The 19,855-nt window shown below is 40.1% G+C and overlaps 1 protein-coding gene across 1 annotated transcript; it reads left to right on the top strand.

Annotated features, from left to right (window-relative positions):
• The first annotated feature begins 1,414 nt into the window (after positions 1–1,414).
• Positions 1,415–18,058, top strand: Dus4l (dihydrouridine synthase 4 like). The gene is given in 7 exon segments (XM_052738285.1): positions 1,415–1,451; positions 1,454–1,529; positions 5,568–5,689; positions 11,682–11,799; positions 15,453–15,575; positions 16,448–16,674; positions 17,389–18,058. Coding segments are annotated over 7 exon segments (951 nt in total). The 3' UTR covers positions 17,637–18,058.
• The last annotated feature ends 1,797 nt before the right edge of the window (positions 18,059–19,855 follow it).

Genomic DNA, 19,855 nt, shown 5'->3' with positions numbered 1-19,855 from the left:
CATGGTGTTTATCATTTCTGTAATGTTTAAAACTGTTTCCTCCTTTGTCATGAACTTCTCTTAGAGTTTATTTCCCTTAGCACTACAGGCCATCTCTGATGAAGCTTATTTACACTCCCTTTCCTCTGTTACTTGAATGTTGATGCTTCCCAAGATTTCTTGCAAGCTAAAACATCCTTAACTATTGGCCGTGTTTTCTTTAGCTTACTGCCAAAGGTTAAAGACTGAATTTTGAATAATTAACATTTTATAGGGATAGCTTTTATCTAGCAATAGATTACAGAGGCAAAAATATAAAAAGCAACAAGCACTATGAAATCAGAGTTTTAAGTACCAACATGGAATATAAACAATTTTATCACTTGTACTTTGGGTTTGAAAGTTATTTATTTGATTATAACAAAACTTCACTGGTAATAACGTTTAAATTTTTAAAATAATAAAGTTTTGTCTGCCTTCTGATTCACCAAAAATTAGAAATAAAAGTATCAAGATTTCTTTTTTTTTTTAATTGTGTGTGTGTGTGTGTGTGTGTGTGTGTGTGTGTGTGTGTGTATGTGTGTGTATCTGTGGGTGGGTATATGCATGTGAGTACAAGTGCCCTCAGAGGCCAGAGGTGTTGGATCCCAGAAGTTGGAAATACGAGTGGCTGTGATCCTCCCAACCTGGGTGCTAGGAACTGAACTCAGGTCCTCTGTAAGAACACTATGTGTGCTTAACCCCTGAGCCATCTCTCTAGCCCCAAAATACCAGGATTTATTTTACAATACAGATGTTCTGTTAATGCCACCTAACTTTCCTGAATGAAATATTGCAGGTTGTGTGTATACACAGTATTGTATGGGAAGTAATTCAAGTCAAATTCCTTGGTTTATCAAGAAAATAAAATGGATAAAATGAAAAGTAACATGAGGTTGAACATGGAGGCACACCAGTGTAATTGCAATACCCCAGAGGCTGTGGCAAGAGAATTAGCAGTTCAAAGCTAACCTGGCTACATAGCAAAACCCTGTCTCAAACAGCAAGCAAAAAAGTAATAAGCAAAATCATAACATGATATACATTGGAGGGAAAATCTAGAGGTCTTCCATATTTTATTTCTCTAAAATTACCATGCTCAGTGTCTGCATTTATTGATCCTATAAGTAGAGGCAGAATTTGGCAAGATTCTCTGACTCTGCAAGCCCCAGGAAAAATATTGGTGAATGAAATTGCTAGAATAATAGTTTCTTGTTTTTCTAATACTGAGAATTAAACCCTGAGTCTGCCACATGCTAAACAAACACCCAACCATACAACAGAGCTATGCGACTAGCCCAATGATGGGATTTCATGTAGTGAAATACTACTGTCTTTTTCAGATTTTTTTTTCTTTGCAAACTATCTTTTTCAGATTTCAAACTAATTTGTATACATGAGAAGTGACTCCATACCAATCACAATATGTCAAGAAAGAAAAAAGACCCAATAGAAATGTTTCATTCTGGACAGCTGGTAAAAATCTGTGCCCCAATGGTTCGATATTCAAAGTAAGTATTGATAAATCATTAATGAGCCAATTTTCCTTACATGTAATAATTTTTTTGAATTTTTTTTCCCCCAAGTAATAGTCACTCAACTGCAAAGGCCTTCAAACTCCTAGCTTTGGAATCATGATTTAGAATTGAGTCCTGGTGATAACACTCAACTGGTATGTTTCTGACCCAAAGTAGATAATTTCTCCAAGCTTTTTTTTCCAGGGTCTCATGTATCTCTGGCCACCTAAAACTTGCTAGTGGCTGAAGGCCTGATCCTTCTGCCTTCATATCTCAAATACTGGGATTACAGGTGTATGCCACTGTGACTAGCTTAAATAATGATGGAGACAAACCCAGGGCCTCATGAATGCTAAGCAAGCACTGTACCGTCCTCAGCCTAATATCTGTAAAAATGATAATGTATTAGGAATGCAGCCGGACGGTGGTGGCATATGCCTTTAATCCCAGCACTCATGAGGCAGAGCCAGGTAGATCTCTGTGAGTTCGAGGCCAGCCTGGTCTACAGAGTGAGATCCAGGACAGGCACCAAAACTACACGGAGAAACTCTGTCTCGAAAAACATACGTGTGTGTGTGTGTGTGTGTGTGTGTGTGTGTGTGTGTGTGTGTGTGTGTGTGTGTATGGGATGCTGTAGATATTAAATGGATATAAATATCACATCCGCAGATCTTTATGTGAACGTGCATCTTGGGACCAAAGCACAGTTAGTAGAATTGCCAGGCTTGAGGTGATTTCATGAGTGAGTTTGTTTGTTTCGTTTTTTTCTAACTACTACACTTTTTTAGAATGGAGATTACACTTTTACACTTTGACCAAATACTTGCTTACCATATTAGTCTAGTTTCTCATCCTCAGCAACTTTTAATAATGACACTTTTTATTTTTACCATTTTATAGATCAGTAGAGTTGTGTCATTATGGTTTTAATTTTTTATTTCCTGTGTTACTAGAGATGTCAAATATCATTATCTGTCTGTGTGCCATCCACATATTTTTTAAGAAATGTTTCTTCATATCTTTGCCCATACTCAAATTATTGCTGTTTAACTATTGAGGGTATTTCACAGGTTTCTTATGGTTGTAAAATACACATAATATGCACAATGAGCTAAGACGGGAGAACTGTTGAGTTTCAGGGCCAGCCTGGGCTACATACTGAGACCTTATCTCAAAGAAAATAAAAAATAAAAAAAAGACAAAAACCAATAAATAAAGATGAAATTTCCCTTGTAGTGATTCTTAACTGTACAGGATTATGTACAGTTAAATGTTGAGTGCCTGACTTTTAAATCTCTGGACCTTTTAAGCAATAATTCTTCATTCCTAATACCCCCCAACTTCTAGTAACCATTATTTTGCTTCCTTTCTCTATGACTTTGCCTATTCTAGATGCCTCATGTAGCTGAGACTTGTCTTTTTGAGAAGTTTAGTTCACTTAGCATTTTAAGAATACTTATTTCAAGATTCGTTCATATAATACCATATGCCCGCCTTTCCTTCCTTGGTAGTCTGTTTGGTGTACATACTACATTTGTTTCTCTTTTCATCAGTTGGTAGACAGACATTTGGATTGTTTCCACCTTTGGGCAATTTCAGATAATGCTGCTATGAATATGGGTGTTTAAATATCTCCTACCATTTCAGCTCTTTGGGGCTATAGAGTCAAATGGGTTACATGTTAATTCTGTGTTGTCTTTTCAGAGGAAATACACTGTTTTCCATCAATGAAGCACCTTTGCCTACTCCCCAGCAACATACAAAGGTTCCAGTTACTCCCACCTTTGACAATACTTGTCATTTTATTCTGTTTTTTAATCATTATATCTATTCCACTGGGTGTAAAATAAAACCCCTTGTGGTTGGGTTTGCATCCCCTAATAACTAGTGGTGTTGAACATATTTTTGCTTCTTGACTATTTTTCTTATTTTCATTATAGAAATATTCAAATGCTCAGCCCATTCTGAATAGGTTTTGAGGTGTTTCATTTTCTGCTATGGACTGTTGTCTTTACATTATCCCAGAAGCTACTCCTGTGTGGTTTGCAAACGTTTCCTCCCAGTATGTAGTTTGTCTTTACATCTTTTATTCTGTTTTGGTTTAGTTTTTTTGTTTTTCAACTCACACGGTTTGTTTGTATGTCCTTGGCTGTCCTAGAATTAGCTCTGTAGACTAGACTGGCCTCGATCGAACTCACAAAGATCTGCCTGCCTCTTCCTCCCAAGTGCTGGAATTAAAGGCATGCGCCACTACTGCCCAGCTCATCTTTTCATCTTAATGGTATTTTTGAAGCCCAGCTTATTATTTATATTTGTGTAAATAGTGTTTTGAATGTAAAGCATAAAAAAATTGTTGTAGAGTGTGTATAAAAGAGGAGGGGGAGCCTGGCAGTGGTGGCACGTGCCTTTAATCCCCGCACTTAGTGAGGCAGTGGCAGGCAGATCTCTGTGAGTTCAAGGCCAGCCTGGTCTACAGAGTGAGTTCCGGAACAACAGAGAAACCCAATCTCAAAAAACAAGGAAAAGAAGGAGGAAGAGGAGGAGGAGGAGGAGGAGGAGGAGGAGGATGGGATCATGGGGTGGCATATGTGCCACTTCTCATTCTCTCATGAGGTCAGAGGTCCAACTCATGTCAGCTGGGGATTGGATCTGAGTTGTCCGGCTTCTGTAGCAAGCACTTCTACCCATGGAGCTGTCCCACTAGCCCCTAGTATTATACTTTTAATTTTATATCTATCACTTAATTAAAAGTTTTTAAAAGATCCTTTTTCGTGTTTTTCTGCGCTGGCTAGAAGTGCCCACTGTGTTAGCAAGGGGTGCAAACAGACATCCTTTCCTTGCTCCTGTCTTGGAGAAGATGTTCATATGATATCTTATGAATGGTCTTCATCAAATGAAGGAAGCGGCTTACAATTCTGTTTTTGAGACTTTTTAATATTGTATAGGGATTATTTTGTCTAATGTTATTTCTGTATCAGTTGATACAGTCAGCATTTTTACATTCTTCAGTATGTTCTTTAGTATATAATGGATTATACTTCTGATACAGTCAGCTGTCCTGATGCTGCTTCATCAGAGAGAAAGGAGAGACATCACCTCATTACTATGAACATTATGTCTTGATTCTCAGCTTGCCTTCTGTGTACATTTGGGAGATAAGGAGTCCCTTGGTAATATTGACAGAAGTGAGAGTTCTGCCTCATAAGCTACTAGGTAGTACTGCAGGAATGGCTCTCCCCAAGGCCTCCTTTCACAACATCCAGCAAGAGAGGAACGGGTGCCTTGTTACTATGCAGTACCATATACATGGAATGTATGCTCTATATGTGATCTCACTGATAGCAGTGGAAAGGGTAGTCTTGGTAGCCAATAGGAATGAAGGTTTCATGTACCTACCAGGCCTGATTGAACACTATCACCATGAGATATTGGGGTATCTTAGGAGTGAAAATCTAGGCTCCCCACCCAATATTTCCTAATAGAGATAAGTCCCTATTGTTTTTGTATTGTGTTGTTACTTTGTAAGTTTTCAGTCTTTCAAAGAGTCTCTTTTCCTGATACTTTATATGGTAAAAGACTTACATTGGGCCCTTTTTGTCTTCAATCACTGCTGATTCCAGGTGGCTAGCTACTTCAGCCCCAAGTCTTGTGTATTTAAAGCAAAAAGAAAATTCACAGGACTTGCAAGGCTGCTAGCCTGGCTTCCCTTCCTCTCTCTCTTTTATGATTTGTCTATTATTGTTTTATAAATAGTTTTGAAATTTTAGCCTGGTGCACACCCTTATTCCCCAGAGGCAAAGTCAAGATCTCTGTGAGTTCCAGGCTGGCCTGAGCTATGTAGTGAGACTCAGTCTCAAAAACACAAGTACTGGGGATTTTTGTCATACTTAGCAGGTAGACTAGGTGAAAGTACATCTCTTTAATGCAAGAAAAAGTTACTCTAATAAATATTTATTAACTAAATTGAACTTGCAATTACATGTACATCAAGGATTTTCTAAATTCATGATTAAAGTTTTATATGTTTCACAGGTTGGCTTTTAGAACACTAGTAAGAAAATACTCTTGTGATCTGTGTTATACACCAATGATAGTTGCTGCTGATTTTGTCAGATCTGTAAAAGCCAGAGATAGTGAATTTACCACAAACCAAGGTATGTAAAACTTGTAGTTTTCTGACTTTACGGGGGAGAGGGGAATGTGTTTTAAGTGCCTTTAGTATTTTTACACTGTCAATAACCTATTAAAATGTAAAGTCAGCAGCTCTTGAGACCAAGCCTTTCTTTCCTCATTTATTAGAATAATTCCCTGTCTTGTTGTCTGTGGTCTTTTCTCATTCAGACTATCCTCTAATAGCCCAAAATGACTTGTCTAAACTACAAATTTGATCATGTCCCTTCCCTGCTCTCAGTCCTTCTTATAACTCCCATTGCCAAAAATAATGGCTTCAATATGATTCCCAGGCAAGTGGTGACTTCATCAATGGAAACTTGTTGGAAATGAATGTTTCCAGGCTCCACTTTAAGCCTTCTGAATTAGAAACTCTTTGTGTTTTGAAAAGCCATACAAGTACTCTCATCTTGCTAACCGTCAAGAATTGCCGGTCTAAGGGCTAGAATCCAACATCTGAGGCCAATAAGCAAAGTCCTTCATGATCCAGCCACTGAATACATCTATAGCCTCTCTTTCCATAAATTCCTAGAGTTTGAACAGGCCTTGTTCTTGAACTTCCTTACCTAGAATGTCTTTCCCGGTCATGCAGTCTCTGTCTCTGTCTCTGTCTCTCTCTATCTCTCTGTCTCTGTCTCTCTCTCTCTCTCTCTCTCTCTCTCTCTCTCTCTCTCTCTCTCTCTCGTGAGCACACACACCCACACCTGGCTAACTACAGTTCATAGTTTTTGTAAAACAGCTTGAGAGAGGCCTTGGCGGGTTGGTGGGTTGGCAGGTAAGGGAGACATGCCATGTAGGGGTAGCAGGCAGTGGCATGGGATGGTAGAAAGTTACACACACCATGTAGACATGGCATCCATGTGGAAAGTTTTATTATTAAAGGGAGAGGGGAGGGGGAATAGAGGGAAGGAGAGAGACGGAAAGAGGGAGAGGGAGAAAGAGAAAAAGGGAATAGGGAAAGCAGAGGTGTGCACTACCTTATGAAAAGAGAAGAAGAGGGGAGGAGTTTTTTCTTCTTAATGGGGGATTTATGTCAGATGGCGTGAGGACACCGGGCAGGTTCCTAAGGGGCGGGCCTGAATGCTAACATTTATCTGCTTTTGATTTTTATAAAAAGGTGAGTTGTGGATAGCAAGTGGGGAGCAGGAATGATGGCACCAAATTCTTGAGGCTGCTTCTTGCTGATTTGGGGGCAAAGTGGGGAGGGGGAAGTTGGGAGTCATGCACAGCAGGAAGTGTAAGTAAAGAAGCATTCAGTTAGCTGTCATCCTGGACACCCCTTGAGGGAGCTAAGAAGGCAGGTTGCAGCAGTGATGTTCCCGGAGCCTTGGGGGATGTCACGCCAAATCAGTACAGGAGCCATCGCATCTGCTGTTTCTGTGGCGTGGGAAATGCTCCCATCCATCCTGTAAAAGTGTCAACGAATTAGGAGATAACAGAGTTTTTATGAGTGGGCGTGTGGGTGAAGCCAACCTGCCAGTGTTCATCCGGTTGGTGTCCTCGGTTGGTGCAGCAGCTGGTGGTGTATCTGGAGGGCCTTTGAGGGTCTGGCCTTGGCATGAGGCAGGAGGGGTGGGTCTGTGCAGGAACCTGTGTCTGTGAAACAACTGGAACAGACCTATATCTTGGTGTCATAGCAAAAGCTATGGCTTTGGGTTAAAAGGTATGAACATTTTCTAGGTCCTGGTTTCAACCCAATGAAACATATCTTTAAATGTATAACCAGAGGAAATGTACTGAATCGGAGTGCTTGAGTGCGTGAAGGAGGAGGAGGGAGGCTTCCATACCCTTTCTAATGCTAACCTGCCTCTAAAAGCTGGGACCAGTAAAGTCCACAGAAATTTAAGGACTCCCAAGACTGTCTGTAGTCAGTGTTCTATCAGTTTATCAAAACTGCATTTATCAGTTAAAATTTTGAACCTCTCAAGTTATATCTGAAACTGGTTTATCTTGTACCACGAAGTCTGTGAATTGAAAAGGCAGCTGGAGCCTGGGTTGCTGCTGTTGAACTGACAAAGCCTGGTTGTCAAATGACATCAGAGATCTGAGAAGGACAAATTTTACCTGAGTTAGGGATTGAAAGTGGCAGAGACTTACCTGGTGGCTACCTAGACAGCCACCCCAGGGTCCTCTGTTGAGGGCAGAGGTGTCAAGGCAACAACATCAGTCTTTGGCTGCCAGGTCTCAGAAGATCAGACAGTTGTGGGGTAGGAACTTGTGGGAAGGACCAGCCTACCTTGTCTAGGCAAAAGTGAGGAAGTGGATTCCCAGAGTCCTGTTGTCCATGGTCTGAAGAAGGCCCTGGCAGCAGTTGAGGTGCCCATCTCAGTGGCTGGTGCTGCCATTCTGAAGCAAGTTCTGGGTGGAGGCTCTTCCGTGCCAGCCATCTTCTTTGGAGGAAATAAAGGTGCTGCCAGGAGCAAGCATGTCTCTCTATCATGAAAAGCTTTTTAATTAAACATTTTAAATGCCATATTCTGCAGATCTCTGAGCATTTGAGGTCTGTCTATCCATTAGATATGAATGGCTGACTATCAGCTTACGTTCCCTAGCAGTCTCCAATATGTTAGGAGTTTCGATAAGACTAGGACTTACTGTCTCCTGAGAAGGCAAGGAAGAGTGATGGGGGAAAGATCCCAGGGCCACATGGGAACAGGAGAAATGGGCCTTGTGAGTTTGGATGTGACCCATCTCTGAGAAAAGGACCCTCTGAGAAAAGAACCCTCTTGGGGAACCAGAAACTCCATCATAGAATATATGTCTTGTTTATCAGATACCCCATTTATCACACATATGACATTATTTATTTAAATTCTCTAGAAGCTTGGTATTGAACATTTGACAAGGATGTAGGTGTAAATCTCTAAGTTAGCTTTTGTTAATCTGAATAGATCTTTATAAATTTAAATTTCTATTATCATATAGGGTGTACTAAGTGTTGAATCGCTTTGCATCATCATACAAAAACTCCATACCAGTCCCAAGTATTTGAGGCTTGTTGCTTCCTTACTGTAGAAGGAGATAAAATGAACAGAGAGGTCATCAGGGCTAAATGTGTTTTTTAACCTTAGTAAACTTTAGTAAAAGATTGCTGCCAGCCATGTGGCCATCTACATCATGATGAGGTCACCAGTCAAGATGGAGGAGAGCCATGTGGTTGCTGCCCAAAGCTTGTTTTTTTTTTTAATAAGTAAATCCAATTCATATGTATATACACATAGATATATTAAACAGGAGTTGAGTAAATATGAAGAAAGGGAGAAGAAAGAAGGTGCAGAATTTTTTCTCAGTTCCCCCACTGTCTGGCCCACAAAATATTGAGGCCAGTCTCCCATCCAGGGGGATAGTCAGAGGTGAGTAGCTCTGCCAGAGTGGTGGTATTGAATGGAGGGCAAAGCCACCAGTGAACAGGAAAGCAGACTTGTTACAGGTGGGAGGGAGCAGATCTGCAGTGGGTGGAGGCAAGTAAGTGGTTACCTTTGGCGGGCCCTGCCAAGGTATGCCACCAAGCAAACATGCCACACACAGCAGAGTTAGTGGAAGAGGATTGAAGGAGGAGGAAAACAAGAGTGAAAGACCATATCAGAGTGGGGGCTTGGGATGGGCAGGCCCTGATCTCTCACCTTAGCCATAGATATCCCGAAAAATATAGCATGGTTCCCATGGATGAGATGGGGGAAAGGAGTCCTGCAGGCTGTAGTCCTGGGAACACCCAGGACTAAAGGGAGGATTAAGGAGGACCAAACCATTAAAGAGGGCTGTCACCACACTCAGTGGGGGTGAGGCTTAGCCTGACTAAGCCAGAGGAGACACAGCACCTAGTATTGGGCTTTTCAAAGAGGCCAGGAGGCAAGAACAAAAACTGAGTCCTGAGAGGGATTTCATCCATAAGAAAAGGTCAGGAATCATGTCCCAAAAGCCAGAAGGGCCTAAAGGACCTTTCGGATTGTGGGCAGCATCCACAAAGTTGAAACTTATGAGGTTGTCACTGGTGTTGAGCAATCGGTGAGCTGGAAAGGGAGAGTGGTGCCAGTAGACAGTCCAGTCCAGGGTCCCAGCGTTCCTCAAATTGAGGAACTGCCAGAAGAACCTACCTAGTTTTCACAGCACCAATTCTGTACATGAGAGGCCTTTGGCAGGGTGAGAGGAGTGAGGGAGATACTCCATTCAGAGACGCAGGGGGGTGGGCACTGGTGTAGTGGAAGGTTACTCACACTATGCAGACATGGCATCTACATGGAAAATTTTCTTATTAAAGGGGGAGGGGAGAGAGAAAGAGTGGGAAAAAGGGAAAGCAGTGGTATGCTCTACCTCATGGCTAGAGAGAGAGAAAGGAAGAAGGGGGAGGGGATTTTTCCTCTTAAAGGAGGTTGATGATGTCAGGATGCTGGGCGGGTCCCCAAGGGGCAAGCCTGAATATCAAAAAAGGTTCCTAATCCATCATTTAGAGCTTGTAAACAAGGAACCTTCCTTGATCACTGTGCATCCATATCCTTGCTCATAAGCACGGGCTCTTTTATTGTACTAAATCCTACTGTTTTGTTTTCTTCTTGCATGCCCCTCTCTCCCACTAAATTATAGGTTCCTAGAAGACATGAGCTATAGAAATAGCTTGATTTTTATGTTCAACTGCTAACGGTGTTGAAAATATATGAGAGCAATACATGGTTGTTAAAGTTGAATTTTGTAACTAAGGTCCCAACTGGGGAATGCACCCTACATGCCAATGAATAATAAAAGAATATTCTTTCTCGCCGGGCGGTGGTGGCGCACGCCTTTAATCCCAGCACTCGGGAGGCAGAGCCAGGCGGATCTCTGTGAGTTCGAGGCCAGCCTGGGCTACCAAGTGAGTTCCAGGAAAGGCACAAAGCTACACAGAGAAACCCTGTCTCGAAAAACCAAAAAAAAAAAGAATATTCTTTCTCATCAACTCCAAGACCAGTGAATTGCTCTAGAAATCTGTAATCAATGTAAAGGAGGTAATATCCTGAAATGTGCCTTTTATAACAAACATCCCATGAATTTCATAGGAAATCCTCATAAAAGCCTTTGAAATGTTAAAATACATCTTTTCAGAATTGTAACACCATCCAAAGATGTGAAAAATATTTTAAGACCTAGGAAAGCTGATACATTTGACTAACCTAAATTTTAAACTTCTCCATGTAAATATAGAAATGTACTTTAATATATATATTATATATATATATATTATATATATAATATATATATGGCACATGCGAAAGACAACAAGTCTAATTTCTTTTTCAAAAAAAAATCATCAAATCACAAACACAGCTAGGTATGGTAGAAAATGCCTTTAATCTCAGCACTTGGAACACAGAGCCAGGGAGATCTCAAACTCGGGTTGGAAGCTACCCTGGTCTACATAGTGACCAGGCCAGCCAGGAGAACAGAATGAGACCCTGTCTCAAATGAATACATAAATAATAAAAGAAGCAAGTAACAAAAATAGAAAAATGTAAAAAATACAAATAAAAATACAAAAAGATTGTGTGTTCAGCATGGATGAGTTGAATGAAAATAAAGACCTTTTATATTAATATGCATGTGCATCTATAAACTCTTAGAAAATAATTTAATAGTATCTATATTAAATACCTAGGCAGTGTTAAATGTTTATTCAACAGTTAAACTTCTAGGTACTTATCTAGGAATAGATTTATAAAAGCATGAATGCAGTTTAGAGAACAGTATATAGACCATCCATATAGGAGAATATGCCACTAAATAGAAGAAAATACATCTGAGTGCTTTTCCCAGATACATAAGAAGAGCAGAAGGCATAGCAGTGTATATAGAATGTTCACATTCACTTCCATGGAACAGGTACGTATATACTATCATTTTGGAATAGTTTTCATTTTATAAGTTTTGCACTGTTTCATTTGATTTTTGGCTGTGTGAATGTTTCTTCTAAGAAGTTTAATGTTGGACTTCCTTTTTTTTAAACAGGTGATTGGCCATTGATTGTTCAATTTGCTGCTAATGATGCAAGACTTTTATCTGATGCTGCTCAAATAGTCTGCCCCTATGCAAATGGAATAGATATTAACTGTGGTTGTCCTCAGAGGTAAAGGTCAAAGAAATTAGAAGAATTTTCAAAGAAATTAGAAAAAAAAAACTATGGGAACATGGTAAAATATCTTTCTAGTTTTCCAAAAGTTAAGTAGGACAACCTAAGTTCCTTCCCTGGAGCCCATACAATGGAAGGAGAGAACTGACTCCATAGAGTTGTCCTCCTACCCCACATGCACACTATCCCCCCTACACACACACACACTAATAATAATAATAATTAATTAAATAATGAAATTTTAAGAGGAAGGCTATAGAATTAAAGGACTATGGTTCTAAACAAGAATTTTGAAAAAGAAAAAGTTATTTAGAAACATAACTTCAAAGGTCTTTTACAATGGCTGAAATGATTTATAGACCTTTAACTAGTTTTTGACACACCTCCTTAAACAAAGCTACACCTCCTAGTCCTTCCTAAATATTTCCACCAACTGGAGAACCAAGCATTCAAATATATGACCCAATGGGGACCATTCTCATACAAACCACCACATTCCACTGCCTGCTCTCCATAGGCTTGTATCCATATCATAATGCAAAAAATACATTTAGTCAAACTTCAAAACTCTGTTGTTAGTGGTTGTTTTTTACTCTTTTTGGGGGGCCCGCCACCCAGCTCCCAAATAAATTCACACATGGAGGCTTATTATTACTTACGAATGCCTAGCTTTAGCTTGGCTTAGTTTCTTTCCAGCTTTCCTTAACTTATCCCGGCTACCTTTTGTCTCTCGACTTTTCCTGGTCTCTTCCATAAATCTTACTCTTACTCCGTGGCTTGCTGTGTAGCTGGGTGGCTGGCCCCTGGAGTCCTCTTCCTCCTCTGGCTGCTAGATCTTAGATCTCTCCTCCTAGTTTTCTCCTATATATACTCTCTGCCTGCCAGCCCTGCCTATCTTTTCTCCTGCCTTGCTATTGGCCAGTTCTTTATTAAACCATCAGGTGTTTTACACAGGCACAGTAACACAGCTTCACGGAGCTAAATAAATGCAACATAAGCAAAAGTAACACACCTTCAAAGTAATATTCTACTACACCTTGTAGTCTTTCACAGTCTCAAAACTGTTGTAAAGTTAAAATTTTCTTCTGAGACACAAGGCAATCTCTTAATTGTAACCTCCTATAAAGTTCCAAAGCAGACTACATGCTTCCGACATACATTGGCTCAGAATATACATTAGCATTTCAAAAGGGAGGAAAGGGAGCATAGTGAGGAAATACTGGACCAAAGCAGACCGAAACCCAGCAGGGCAAACTCCAAATTCTGTAGCTCCATGTCCAATATCAAAGGACTTAGATGGCTCCCCCTTCAGATTTGCTGACTACAGTGCTCTTCTCTCCTTTTTGCTGGTTCCACTCCATGTCTGCACCTCTCCCTGGCAGACATCCTATGGCTCTGGCATCTCCATCCCAATCCAGACTTCATTTTTACAACTCCATAGAATGGCTTTTCAGGGCCTCCATGTGGGGACTCCTCTGCCACACATCTGGCCTCAGAGGCTCTCCTTAACTACAGAGCGAGTTTCCACGACACCTTTTCTCTGGTATTTTTCATGATGCTGAAGCCAAAGCTGCATGGCTAAAGCTGCCTAGTCCAGTGGCCACCTTGGGATGGAATCTGCCCCTCTTCTTGAAGTACATTTGCATAATTGTTGAGCTTCAGTTGTTTTTTGGGTACAGAAATTTTCTTAGGCCTTTTCCTTTCACAAGTTACAGAATTAGCTGGGTGGAATCTCCCACTAAGGACGCTACTCCCTTTATTCCATCTATTACCTCTGCCCTCCTCATCTTTTTCAGCAGGCCTTGGCTCCAACATTAAATTTCCAGGCACTCTTTTTCTCCTCAAAGTGTGAATTTTGTACTTTTTCTTGCCCTGCTTGTTCTTTTTCTCTGTAGAACTGCATAAGAATTATTACTAGTGATTAAATTACTAATGACTAAAGCAAGAGTGTCAGTATTGGCTGTCTTGAAATCTCCTCTGCCAACAACATTAATCAAAGACTCTAGTTTAGCCTCAGTCAGATTCTAGGACAAAGGTGAAAAGCAGCCACATTCTTTACCTAAATATCAGAATGGTCTGTAGCCCAGTTGCTAATAGAGCCCTTTGAAACCTCTTGGACTCTATAATCCACTTGTTCTCATTGTATTCCAAGCTACTACTAGGATGGTCTGTTAAGCTTCTCTTATGGCATGCTACCACTTTTCCTAGTCCAAAGTCCCAAAGTCTTCCACATTCCTCCAAAGAACAGCATGATCAGGCCTTTCACCTGTCTTAGTTACTTTTCTGTTTTTGTGACAAAACACCATGACCAAGGCAACATATAAGAGTTTGTTGGGGCCTTACAATTTCAGCAGGTGAGTAATGGCCACCATGGCAGGGAGCATGGCAGCAGGCAGAAAGGTGTGGTGCTAGAGCAGTAGTTAAAATTTTTCATCTGATCCAGCAGCGTAAGGCAGAAATAGGTAACTGGAAATATGGTAGGCTTTTGAAACCTCAAAGCCCACCTCCAATGACATGGAGGTCTCCTTCAAAAAGGCCACACCTCCTAATCCTTCCCAAACAGTTCTGCTGATTGGGGACCAAGCATTAAAATATGTGAGCTTTTGGGGGGCCATTCTCATTCAAACCATCACATTCAACATTTTCTTGTACAACCCAGGGGTAACACAGCCCACAGTAGGATTTGCACATCAATCATTCAACAAGAAAATGTCTCACAGAGATGTCCACAGATCAGTCTGATGGAGACAATTCCTCAATGGCGGGTTCCCTGTTCCCAGATGACTAGTTTGTGTCAAGCTGATAAAACGAACAAGCACACTCTGTGTGACTCTGCCTTCAACCTCATCCATAGCTAATTTTTTGAGAATATAATGTTAGCAATCCCAGAAATGTGTTTTTAATGCCATGTCAGGTATACTCTCTGAAAGCTGATTGTGTGATGTAAATATACCGTTGACTTTCTCCTAATTAATTACATACTGTAGTAACCTTTTCCTTTCTGTATCACAGCTACTTGATTGGGCTTAAGTAAGTGAGTTTGAATGGTATGTACTTAATAAACTACTGTCCTGGCAATGTACTAGGTTATCTGCTAGTAGCCAGAATGTGCCCAAAGAATAAGTCACAGTTTTAAATGTAGCACAAGCCAAATCAGATTAGACATTTGTATACTCATTAGGAGAATTAGAAACGCTATTTATTAGTTTTGGAATGATGTGAGCCAAAAATATTTTTCTACTCTTGAGACTGATAAAAACCTCTTGTTATGCACAATAAACATCAAATTTGGAATTTTAAAAATTTGAAGTAATTGCAGTTAATATGAACATCTAATCTGTTTTGGTTGAATGAATTCTAATTTAATACTCTCACTTAGCTAGTGAGAAACCATTTCCTAGTACTTTCTGGTCTAGGCAAGTGTTTTCCTGATCTCATGAAACCATTTAGAAATGTTGATCTATGAATTTTATTTAGGACCACAGTCTAGCCAACTAAGCTAACTGGCCTACTGTAAATCCATGAACTGTAAACGTGTGCTTCATTCCAGATCAGATCGTTGGATAGAGGAAAGATTGATACAGTACATTTAGAGTTTTATCTTCCCTTCTAGTTGTTTACAGTCTATCTGTTGTGCTTGCTTTATCAAGGTGGGCAGTGGCAGAAGGTTATGGAGCTTGCTTAATAAACAAGCCAGAGCTCATTCAAGATATGGTGAAACAAGTAAAAAATCAAGTGGGAAATCCTAGATTTTCAGTTTCAATTAAAATAAGGTAAACACAATATTTCAATTTACTGACAAGTTAATATATTACTTGGAAATTTTAAAAATATTCCTTTTGTCCAGTGATGTGATAGTGTCTATCCTAAATAAATTAGAAGCTGATATGTGGAAATATTGAAAGATGTTTGTCTAGCAAGCAAATATAAACCCCATTCTTTTTTGTTTGTTTGTTTGTTTTTGTTTTTCAAGACAGGGTTTCTCTGTGTAGCTTTGCGCCTTTCCTGGAACTCACTCTGTAGACCAGGCTGGCCTCGAACTCACAGAGATCCACCTGGCTCTGCCTCCTGAGTGCTGGGATTAAAGGCATGTGCCACCACCGCCCTGCTCATAAACCCCGTTCTTAAATTATAATCCTTATTATAATCCTGAAATCTTGTTTCTTAACAAAAAGTAATATATTCTTAATTAAAAGACCTCACCGACCCCTCAACTTTCTCCAGATGCTATTTAGCTAATGCTAAGAAATATCCCTGGCAACAGCTAGAAAATAGGAAAGATATTTGCACTAAAATTTAAAAATTAAAAGAAACTGAGATTTCAATTTGAGAGGCATGCACATCATGTATTAGGATAACCTCTTTGTGTTCCTCTGTGGCAGTGTGCTGATGGCTCTCAATTTCTCAGAGCTAGTAAGGAAAAGCAGTGGGGAAGGGAAAGACATTTGTCACCATTTTGTTTCTATAGTCAAATAACTAAAGCAAAGGTCTTCAATGGGAACCATCTCTCAACAAAACCTTATTAATAGTGGCGTGAAGTGATAATACAATATGGTGAAGTTAAGTAATGTAGCAAATGAAGTATCTTAGTTATTTTAGCATTAAAATCTGTGTGCCCTGAACAGCTGCAATTGTGAAATTACAGGATCCATGATGACCTTACAAGAACTGTAGATCTTTGCCAGAAGGCTGAAGCAACAGGAGTGTCCTGGATTACAGTTCATGGAAGAACCATTGAAGAAAGACACCAACCAGTCCACTATGATGCCATTAAAATGATAAAGGAAAGTGTGTCTATACCTGTAGTTGCTAACGGAGACATAAGAAACTTGAAAGAAGCAGAAAATGTGTGGCAGATGACTGGGACAGATGGTAAGAAATAAATAGTGAGTTTTTTTTATCATTTAATAAGGATGGAAAAGTGAGGATGGGGGAGTGATGTTAATTTGATTTTGTGTTTCAAACTGAGCCATATTTTCCTATTGTACTAATTTAAGCTTAGTATTTTATTATAATGCTGTCAGCTCTTTTCCTTAGAAACAGTAGATCATTTTAGATAAGGCAGTGACAGCATTTTGCTGCCACCATCATATCTAGTGACCAGTAAAGTCACCTACAGATGGCCTATTTATTTATTTTTTGTTTTGTTTCATTTTATCTTTAAAAAGCATCTAGAATATCAGACTAGAGATGAGAATTAATGAACATGGTTGGCCACAAAAGCCTCAGAACTGCCATGTAGTTTCATTACCCCTCACATAATTAACAAACAGTCCTATGGTAACTGTTGCTAGATGAAAGCAAAGAGATTCAACTTTAAGCAGCCCAATTTATGACAACATGGATATCTCCTAAAGAAACAGTCAATTAATATAGATGTCTTTTTACAATTAGTTGTATAAATACAATTGGTTTATCAGTGGCACCAGAATCAACTTATTTCTTGTTGAATTTCATTAGTTTGTAGTAAGGGTATTCTGAAACCTCAAAATAATACTTTTTGATCAATGCTCTTGCATTGTTTGAACTGATTGATAACCATGGATTCTTAGTTTATGGACAGATATGTTGTGCTTTAATTTGCAGGTGTGATGGTTGCAAGGGGACTTTTGTCAAACCCAGCTATGTTTGCTGGATATGAAGAAACCCCGCTGAAATGTATCTGGGACTGGGTTGACATCGCTCTTGAACTTGGAACTCCTTTTATGTGTTTCCATCAACATTTAATGTACATGATGGAAAAGATAACATCAAGGCAGGAAAAAAGAGTATTTAACGCTCTGTCAAGCACATCAGCAGTCCTGGATTACCTTACAGACAATTATGGTGTTTGACTCCACTTTCTAAACCATTGTAGTATATACGTTATATCTACATGGAACCATATGACGTCACATCCTGGTATTTCTTTTAAGTCTGTGTTTAAGGCTTTCAACTTCAGTACCAGGGGATCCAACACCTTCTTCAGGCCTCCTCAGGCACCAGCCAAGCATATGGTACACAGACAACATTCAGCCAAAATGCATAACTTTTTACACTAAAATTAAAAAAAGAAAAAATCAGTTCCTATACCCTTCCTCATGCATTCCACTTGAGTAAATTTTGAATGGACCCAGAAGTTTAGTTTTAAAGAATCCAAGAGGTTCAGACATCCCACAGTCCCAAATCAAATACTGAAAAACTTTGCTCTGAATCTTTATGAAGTGTGGTGTGTGTGTGTGTGTGTGTGTGTGTGTGTGTGTGTGTGTGTGTAATTTTTACTAAAGATACTCTTTTTAACATTTTTAAATAAAACTTCTTTAATATCAAGAAGTTATGACTCTTCTGTAAGTTAACAAGTATGTTTTTAATTTTTTGAAAGTTCAAGAAGTAGAACAGATGTCTACATAAAATGAAAAAACAAGGAATCCTGGGTAGAATTATATTCAGACTGTACATTAAAATTTTAAATTGGAAAATCAACTAGCATATTTCTAATTGAATATATATCTCAAAGTATTTAAGTTGTATGTGACTGAATTTAATCCAGTGTTAGAACTCTGGTTAGTGTAAGTCTGGGAAGCATGGGTTCTCTTTACAGCTTTTGAGTACCATGATTCTCAAGCCTAGGATGTTAGGATTTTCCTAGCCTTGACTAATGGCCACTTGACAACTCTCTGGAACTCTACCAGCAGACAGAGCCTGCAGTTTCAGAATCTTACAGGGTTCTGTCCAGCCGCAGAGACTCTTTACCGTCTCTTATCTGTTTCCACTGTTCTTGTACTGACCCTAGTCCCTGTGCCATCTGGTCGGCCACTTCTTGTTGCTGTGACTGCCATCACTGGGACAGCAACTACTTTTGCTGCTGTGCTTCTGTTGCTGGCCTTGCAGCCTGTGTTTCCTGAGGATGTCAAAGCCACCAGTGGCTCCCAGGCACCCCTTCTGCAACTGTACTGTCGCCACAGCTGCCGCTTATTAGTTCAACCCATCCAACCATTGGTTGATATCAACAGAGGGCAAGAAGGGCTCAGGAGATAGCTGTGTTGGTAAAGAGCTTATAGCACAATCAAGAAGTTGATGAGGTCCTAATGTGATCTCCAGCATCCGTATAAAAATGCAGGTGTCGGGGCTGGAGAGATGACTCAGTAGTTAAGAGCACTTGCTCTTACAGAGGACTTAGGTTCAGTTCTCAGCACCCACATGGCTTACGGCCATCTGTAACTTCAGTTCTAGAGGATCTGACACCCTCTTCTTTTGGGGACCAGGCATGCATGTGGTATGCATACATACATATAAGCACTCACATGTAAACATAAATCTTTTTTTAAAAAAACATCCAGTTGCCTTGGCATACACTTGTGATCCCGGTGCTGGGGAGGCTGACAGATCTTTGGAGCTCACTGTCTAGCCAGCCTAGCGTAATCTGCAGCCAATGAGAGACTTCCTCTCAAAACAGAAGCTGGACAGCCCCTAAATATTAGCACCCACAGTTGACCTCTGGCATACACAAGGCATATGAATACACACACCATATTTATATTCTGTGGGAATTATTTTCAGGGACCTTGACCTGGCTGAAACCAGGATTCTTGGCTGTGCCCCCTCCCCCCAAAAAAAATCTCAGGGACTTAGTAGGAAGCAGAATTAGAGTTAGTTATTTTTTCAGTTGGGGTCTCATGTAGTCACAGGCAGGCTTCAGACTATAGAGCTGTGTATGGCCTTGAACTTTTATCCTTCTGTTTTCACTTCCTGAGTGATAGGATTATAGGTATATGCCACACATAAAGAGATGGAGGTGCTGGAGATCAAAGCCAGGGTGAACACTCTACCAACTGAACCACATCTCTAGCCAAAGCTAGAGTTTATCAAGAAGAGATTCTGGTTTTGCTTTGTTTGGGGTTTGTTGTTGTTGTTTAAACATTAGAGGTGCAATCCTTAGGACCAGAGTTCAGATCCCCAGCACCCATGTACAAGCCAATGTGGTAGTATGCCCTTGGAGTCCCAATGCCAGGGAAGTTGAGTCAGGAGGATCTTGGGGTCTCCATGGCCAGCCAGTCTAGATAATCAGTTAAGG

The sequence above is a fragment of the Peromyscus californicus genome, unplaced genomic scaffold (genome assembly GCF_007827085.1).
Source record: "Peromyscus californicus insignis strain IS unplaced genomic scaffold, ASM782708v3 Scaffold_15__1_contigs__length_86483966, whole genome shotgun sequence".
NCBI classification, from domain to species: Eukaryota; Metazoa; Chordata; class Mammalia; order Rodentia; family Cricetidae; genus Peromyscus; species Peromyscus californicus.
This window is presented reverse-complemented; position numbering and strand designations above follow the sequence as displayed.